This window comes from Parus major, chromosome 1, assembly GCF_001522545.3.
Source record: "Parus major isolate Abel chromosome 1, Parus_major1.1, whole genome shotgun sequence".
In the NCBI taxonomy this organism is placed as follows: domain Eukaryota; kingdom Metazoa; phylum Chordata; class Aves; order Passeriformes; family Paridae; genus Parus; species Parus major.
In genome coordinates this window covers 112,805,532-112,813,843 of record NC_031768.1, presented here as the reverse complement: position 1 = coordinate 112,813,843, position 8,312 = coordinate 112,805,532, and the positions used below count along the sequence as shown (strand labels likewise).

The window sequence follows — 8,312 nt, the reverse complement described above, 5'->3', positions numbered from 1 at the left end:
GATGGATGGATGGATGGATGGATGGAAGGATGGGAGTCTCCTTCCCTGTTTTCCAGGGCATGTCCTGAGAGAAGAGGACACTGTACTGGCCAAACCCCAGTGCTGCTTTGCTGCACCTTCCCTTCATGGGAGGGCATCTCCTTCTCCATCCTGGATTTAGGAGAAGTTCCTGCTGCAGCTTTGAAGCTGCGGGATGTCCCATGGGACCTGCTGTGACCAGGTGAGGGAGCTCAGCAAGGGGAGACCTCAGCACATCACCTCTCTGGGCACTCCCATCACACAGGGATCAATATCCAGGGAAAATGTCCCTCTTCAGAAATACCCCTGGGAAAGGCTCTAAATCAGAGAATGGGAGAATCACAGAATGGTTTGCACCAGATGGCACCTCAAGTTCATCTTGTTCCAACCCCCTTCCATGGGCAGGGACACGTCCCACTAGAACAGGCTGCTCCAAGGCTCATGCAGTCTGGCCTTGAACACTTCCAAGGATCCCACAACCTTTGCAATGACGGATTAAGGCTGCAGGAACAAGCCCTGGGAAGCTTTGAGCTTCCATCCCAGCTGGGCTTGGCAGGAGGTTACCTGGAGGTTACATCTCAGAGAGGCCGACCTGCTGCTTCCCTGGCGAGAGCAGATGGAAGAACAAGGCCACCTCCTCCCAGAAGCTTTGGAGGCATGTGATTTTCCATGGAAAAGCCCAGGCATCTGTGCACAGATGCAGGCAGGGTGCAGGCAGGCTGCCCAGTGCATCTCTGAGAATATATCCCAGCACTTATCTGGGATATATGTCCCAGCACCAGGACCCTCTCCATAGCCCCTGTATGTCCATCCCTGCACTCCAGGACTCCCTGTGCACAAGTTCCAGGGATTTCCCTGGTTGCACAAGCTCCAGAACCAGCCTCTCCCTGCGTACCCCTCCGTGCCCACCCCAGCCCCAGGGGGCTCCTGGTGCATCCCAGCTGCAGGACTGTGGGTCTCTCCAAAGCCAAGCTCCTGCCGAGCCCATTCCAGCCTCCCACCCTCACTGCAGTCCCTGGATCCTGCCAAGAGCCTGACCTTTGGATCAGGCAGCCACGGGCCAAGGCCAGCCCCCAGGACCAGCTCAGCCCCGTGCTAACCCTGTCACTGCAAGGCTGGATCCTGCCCTGCACCACCATCCCAGGCCTCAAAGGATGCACATCCCACGTGGATCATCCCCTCTGGCAGAGCTCACTGCCTAATTAATTAGAGGCTTTTAATTAAAGTGGGGGGACAAGGGACAAAGCAGCCCTGTTCAAAGCTCTGGCAGTGAGGAAGGGAAGGGGCAGGAATGGGCAGAGTTAAGGGGATCTTGGCACCAGGGAAAGGAAGAGACAAAAAATGGACAGAGATAAGGGGATTTGGGCACTGGGGAAGAGTAAAAAGTGGGCAGAGTTGAGGGGACTTTGTCACCAGGGAAAGAAAAGAGGTAGAATACAGGCAGAGTTAAGTGAATTTTGGCACAGGGGCAAGGAAAGAGTAAAAAAAATGGGCAAAGATAAGGGATTTTGGCAGTGGGGAAAGAAAGAGACAAAAATGGGCAGAATTAAGGGGGTTTGGGCTGGATTGCCTGACCCAGTGCCATTGATCCCAGGGTTAATCCGTGCCACTGACAGGAAGCATCACCTGATTCCAGCCAGCTTCTCCGTGCTCCATCCCACATCCCACCTCTCTGAAGGGCTGCCTGCGTGCCTCAGTTTCCCCCCACTCCAGCATTTCGCTGAGCACAGCAGATCCAGAGAGGCAAAACCATTGGAGCAGGGAGAGGAGAGCCAAGATTTGCCCATTCCCACCTCTCTCCTGCTGCTGCTTTAATTACAGGTTTCCAGTAACACCAAAGAACGAGACAACTGCCAGCCACAGCCCCAAACCTGGGATTTACGGAAACGGAACGGAGGGAAACTGAGTCCAAAGATGACAGACTTTAGGAATATGTGGCCAGGGCATGGATCCGGCCTTTGAGCTGTCCCCACGGTGAGGAGGAGCTTCTGGAGGATCAGGGATGAGCCGGGAGGGAGGATGCTGGGGAGGAAAGGGGGTGGTTTACGCAAGTGTCCCTGGGAACGTGACCCCCACGTGTCCCCCCGGGGTCCCCCTCCATCCCCGATGGCTTTTCCGGGGTGCGGCCGCCCCGCTCCGGGACCCGCAGGTGGGGAAGGCAGCGGCCGGGGCGCCGGGGGCCGCGTTCCCACGACTCCCGTGCTCCCCAGAGGTGCTATATTTAAATCAATATTTTCCTGTTTAATCCGAGTGCTGCTAAGTCAACAAACACAGCATGACAGGGAACACGCCTAATTTTCCATCCCCAGATGGATTCAGCCACAGGGAGAAGAAAGATCCAAGGGGCTGCCGGTCTGGCATCCTGCTCCTACTTTCACTGAGCAGCAGATGGACCCCAAATCCATCCCAAACGCACCCTAAATGCATCCTGGCTTGCTGCTAGGCTGTGTGGGGCTGCACACGGGTGTACACCCATGTGCTCGTGTGTGCTGCCCATTCCAGCAGCTTTTGGGATGCTGGAAGCAGGAAAAAGTCTTCATCTTGAGTTTTGGGGTTGTTTCTTCTCCCATGGGATCTGCCAGAGTGGGATGTGCTGCTAACGACCCCTAAGGAACAAACAGCCCGGTGCCCACCATCAGGCACAGGGTGAAGGAGTTCTTCTACACCCAGGATGAATTGGATGGCTCCAGCCCCATGGAGAATTGCTGGAAAGCACCCAGGACAAACAGTGCTGCCCCCGAGGGGGAACAGCACGTTACCTCTCTGGGAGGGATGTGCCAGATACACCTCTGCCAAAGCCACCACCAAACCATGGGAGCTGGGAAAATATCCTGGGGCAATGATGCTGCAGGGATACTCAACCCCAAGAGAATACCTTGAGGGTGAAAGATTTTGGGAGAGAATATTTTAAGGGAGCATCACCCCAGAGGTGCCAGACCCCATTATTAATCCCTTCCCAGTCTGGTGGAGATGGACACCCTCTCACCATCACCACCACACGAGATGGATGCTCCCATCCCCCAAAATTCCCAAGTGGAAGTGACCATTTCCTCACACAGACTCGCAGCCTCACAATGCTGGCCCTTTCCATTGAGTTAGGGATGGGGGGAAAAGAAATCTAGAAGTAAAAAATAAAGCTTATTTCTTCTCTGCTGGTCAGGGAGCACATAAATCCCTGTTCCCAGCCAGCCATCCCAGTGCCAAGTTATATCCGGTCCTCGGTGCTCTCACTTTGAATTAAAGCAACTCCCTCGCAGGGCTCGGTCCCCCTCTGCCCCCCCAGGCAAAGCTGGTGCCATCTGAAATAAAACATCCCAGCTCCATCATCTAATAAATCAAAAGGAGAAATAAAAATCCTGGTTTCAGTTAGGATATGGCTGGAGCACAAAGAAATCCCAAGGCAGGAGAGAGATTTGAAGATACAGCTGTGGTGTTGCCCTTAAAAGGGAAAATTCGCACCCTCTTCCCCAAGGCCGGAGGGTTCAGGCAAGGTGAGGAGCAGCATCCTCAGGGTCTGTTTCCACAGGGTGGCACATCCACCTGAGGACATGCTCGCCCAAACAGGGCTCCCAGCTGCTAAAAACCCACCCTAAATCATCCCAAAGCTGGGATCAGACCAGGGCTGGGGGTGTATCAGGGTGTGGGGTCCGCAGAGCATCCCTGATGCCCTCAGGCCTGGGGCCATCAGGTACCGGCCCCAGGACACCCCAGGGACCTGCCTGAGTCAGAAACATCTCTCTATAAATTATTAAGATAAGCCATATATTATATAAACTAAACATATTAATTATTTAGAAATGCCACTGGGTGCACAGCCTCATCCTGGGGACCTGCCAATGTTCCCAAGGTGGGACCGGCCAAAGCTCCGGGAGGTCCCTCATTAACCCGTTTTAATTATAACGCTCGATGGTTTCACAGCACTTTTCAGCCCATGATCGCAGAAGACAAAAAACTAAACCTAAACTGGTCCATCAGGCAAAAAATGCTGCCAAATTCACCCAAAACATCCCCAAGGATGTTTCATGCACTGGCCAAGAGCGGCCATCCCTGTTCTCAGCCACCAACAGTGGCTGTCTGGCAGTAGGGACAGCAACGGGAGAAGGAGCTGGGTGGGGAGCAGAAATCCCTGGAGAATATTTCAAGGGGAATGTTGCTGCAGGGATGGTGGATTCCAAGAGAATAACCTGGGGGAATGATGCTGTGGGGATGCCATACCCCAGGAGAACCTCCTGGGGACGATGATGCTGCAAGGCTGCTGGATCCCACGAGAATATCCTGTGAGGAGGATGCCAGATCCCAAGAGAACATCCTGGGGAAAAGGTGCTGCAGGGATCTGGATTTTGAGAGGATCCAAAGAGAAGCAGCCTTGCTCCATGTGGCTCTGCCCTGGCCAGCAAGGGTTACACAGCCAGGCTCAGCCCCGGGGACTTCACGCTTGGCTGCCGGCGGCTGCTGGAAGGGAATGGTCCAGCCCATCCTCTTAAATCGGCATCGGAGCAGGGGAGAGAGCCCTGCCAGCATCATTCCTGCGAGCTCTCGGCAGATCCCCCGCGGGAACCGGTATTTCTGGGCTTCTCCCAGAGCTATTAAAAGCCCCGTGGGTGCTGGCACTGCCGTGCCGCAGCAGGAGGTGATGCTTCCAAGCCCTTCCCGGCACAAACAGCCCGAGTGATGGGAACCCAAATCCCTGTTCAAACAACAGCCAAGGGGCCAGGATTGCCAAAAACTCATCCCAGGAAGGACCCCAAAGCACACAGCTATGTTTCAGGGCAAACAGAGCACCTTCACATTCCCCAGACTGCACCAGTTCTTCCCCAGAGAGGATCAAACTTTTACCTATCAATCAAATATTCAGTGCATGCACAAAAATATTTTCCCCCTTTTCCCCACCCACCAGCATGGCAATGCTCACATTCTCAAGTGGAGGGATGGTGTTTTTTTTAGGGGGGGAATATGTAGATTTGCTCAATAAGGGCTGTAACATGAGGAATCCCAAACAGAAGGTTCGTTTAAACCTTTCCATTAAGGGAAAAGGTAATTTTTGGTTCAGCATCTCAGGGATGGTCAATTTATCAGTACCTTATATAGTATCACTGAGAGATGTTCTATATAAACACAAAATTGTATATACATTTATAAAACCCTCTTCCACCAAGACTTGGTGCTATTTAACCTGAAATCTGCTTTTTCCCATCGAAAAACTGTCTTTTTATCGAGGAGGTTGCTCCAACAAACAAGACCTCATCCCCTGGGGACCACCAGAAAGGACTAGGAGGGCTCTTGGCCATCCAGCAGTGCCTCTGCAGATGGGAATTTGTCCAGCACAAGGGACATGTGACAGACCCCCAAGGCCACCAGTGCTTCAGACAGGTGGTGAACCCCACGAAACAAAGGTGATTTTAGGATGGATGGGCACTTACCACCTGTGGCTTGGTCCTGGGGCCGTGTTCGTCGGGCAGCCGCGAGCACCGGGGCAGCCGGGGCGGTGGGGCAGCGGGTGGCGAGCGGGGTCCATCCCCAGGACTGGGGGACGTGTCACCTGAGTTGAGGGCCAGCATGTACCGCTTGGTGACATCCTCCAGCGAAGGAGGCTGGAGGCTCGGGAAGGACTTTCCAGGTGAGCGGCCGGCAGCCGGCGCAGGGAGGTGGCCGTGGTGGCCGGAGGGGACGAGCGGCTCGGGGACGCTGATGGGGACGAAGGTGGCGGGCTCGCTGGTGTGACGGACGTGCTTGGCGGCCGGGCGGCTCTTGGCGAGGACGGCGGGTGCCGGGGGTGGCTGGTTCTCCTGGTGAGCCGCGCGGTTGGAGCGCTTCTTGGAGCTGCGGCGGGCGATGCGAGGGGACAGCACGTCGGCCAGCTTGGGGTCAAAGCCGTAGCCGCGGCCGGTGCCCGGTGCTGCCGGCCGTGCCGAGAGGATGGGCTCACTGCTGGACGGGGGAATGCTGGGCTCCAGCTCGCTGATGGCCTCGCCGGGACCCTCGAAGGCGCCCGCCGCCAGCTCACCGCGGCGGCTTGGGTCGCTCAGCGACTTCTTCTTGATGGTCTTGCCATTAGCCTTGTCATCGCCCAGCTTGGCCATGGCGCCCGGCTGGCTGACGATGGTGCGGATAAGGCTGCTGTAGTCGCGGGGCCCATCGCTGCCCAGGGACAGGTCGCTGCCCGCGCTGCCCGCACTGCCCGCGATGGCGGCGGGCTGGGGGATGCCCGCCTTGGCACTCAGAGAGCCCAGCAGGTTGCTGTCGACGGAGAAATTCTTCGCCTCCTCCGCCACCGAGCATCTCCGGTGAGGCATGGGGTCGCTGAGGGAGCGGTAGGGCTCGGTGCCACCCTCGCTGCCGCCCTCCATCCCATTGGCGCCCGCTGACGGGAACTTACGTCGGCGCCGCAGGCTGCCAGGGGTGCTCGGCGTCTCGGGTTTGCCAGCTGGAAGGTCTTCAACCACCGCTGCCGTCGGGTGAGCAGGCAGCGGCATTTCAGAGTCACCGGCTGCCGGCCCGGCGCTGGGCAGCATCCAGGAGTCCACAGCTTTGTGCAGGCCTTGGAAGGGCATCCCCACAGGCTCTGGCTCTGTGACGATGCCCTCGTCCGTCACGCTCGACTCGTGACCCGACAGCTCCTCCACGGATTTACTGTGAGCGAGGTTCTCCTCCAACTCCACGTCCTTCAAACACCGCGTGCTCTGCACCTGTCCCCGAAGGGTTGTGCCCATCGTCCCCGTCGGTGCCACCGCCTCAGCGCCCTCCACACCTCCGCTGTCCTTCTGTTCGGCGGCAAAGCCGTAGTCGTGCTGGGAACCCATCCTGCTGATCTTCTCAAACACTTGCCTTGCCTCCTGGATGTACTGGTCCTGGATGACCATGGGGAGAGGATCCTCGTCCACCTGCTGCCCCCCATCCGGAGCCACCCGGTCCTGGCTGTCCGTAGAGGCCAGAAGGAGCTCAGAGGAGCTCTGCTTCATGGTGCTCTGTAGGAAAAGCCGCCGAGTCCCGGATTTTTCGGAGCAGGTGAAGGACTTAGCGCGACGTAAAGTGGCCGTAAGGTCCTTGAGCGTTGGCCGCTCGCCCGGCGCCCAGCGGTTTTGGGGATGAATGGCACCGCAGCTGCCTGGGGAGGGGCTGGCAACACTGGAGCATCCGTCGGGGCCCATGTCAAGGCCAATCCTCACCCCTTTCTTCTTCACCTTCAGCTCTGAGAGGTCTGATTTGAGGAAGCTGAGGAGAGTCAGGGTCTCGGTGGCGATGTCGGGGTTGGACAAGGACTTGCGGTGCTTGGCCCGCTCCCCTTCCAGCCCTGGCTGGCGCAGGCTCTCGCTCCCGTAGTCCGCTTTTGCCTTGGCCACGCTCTGGGGCAGCTTGGGGCGGACGCGGACCCCCGGCTGTCCCCAGGCCAGGCCATCGCCGGCCCCGAAACTGGGCGATCGATAGATGCCATAACCCGCCTGGAGAGTCCGTCCTTGGCCGGGCCAGCAGACTCCGAACTGCTCCTCTTCCTTCAGCGTCTCCGTGCTGGAATACCGACTGCTGCCGCGTGACCCGCCGGGGCTGCCGAAGGGCAGGATGTTCACCTTGGAGACGCGGGCCACCATGGGCAGCGGGTGCCGGGGGACCACCCTAGCGCAGCCTTCGGCCCCGGCATCGCCGTCCGCCGTGCCCTCCTCCTTCTTCTTCCGTGCGGCGCGGGGCCGGTGGGCAGCGCTCTGCCCTTCGCCTTCGCTGCCCGACGAAGCGCGGGGAGAACGGGCCGCCGCGGCTTCATCGTCCCCGTTGGAGCGGGGTGATGGGGAGGAGGAGGGTGGTTGCGGTCGAGTCGAGTTATGCCAGGAATGCGGGCCGGGCTCCGGCGGAGCTCCGCGGGGAGAGCGGAGCGCCGGGTGCGGGACGCGGCTGCGGGGCGGAGGCGGCGGGGGAGCTCCGCGGGCGCTCCCGCTCCCGCTCCCGTTCCCCATCCCATTCCCGGTCGCCGCCGTCGGCTGCCGGCAGCTTTCCCCGAAGAGTTTCCGCATCGCCGGGACGCTGGGCCAGCGCGGCGGCTCCGCGTTTAACCCCGGGCCCGGCGGCGACGGCGGCGGCGGCGGGGGCGGCGGTGGAGCCGGGGACGGCGGCTGAGCCCCGGCATGAACCGGGCCCGTCGGCTCCGGCTCGGTAAAACGAAGAGAAAGCTGCCGTACCGACGGGGCCAGGCTGCCAAAAGCCCGGCCCGGTTGTTGCTCCGCGATCGGCGCTGAAACTTTCCTACCCGGGAAGAAGAAGGAGGAGGAGGAGGAGGAAGGCGGGGAGGAGGCGGGCAGGAGGCA

General features: G+C 58.9%; 1 protein-coding gene across 1 annotated transcript in view; it reads right to left on the bottom strand.

Annotated features, from left to right (window-relative positions):
- The window catches only part of ARHGEF17 (Rho guanine nucleotide exchange factor 17), a gene marked incomplete at its 5' end in the record, with an annotated part of 30,879 nt that extends 22,567 nt beyond the window's left edge, over positions 1 to 8,312 (bottom strand). The window contains one exon of the mRNA XM_015646335.3: positions 5,439 to 8,312. Within this exon, the coding sequence (XP_015501821.1) occupies positions 5,439 to 8,312 (2,874 nt within the window). The remainder of the gene's footprint in view (positions 1 to 5,438) is intronic.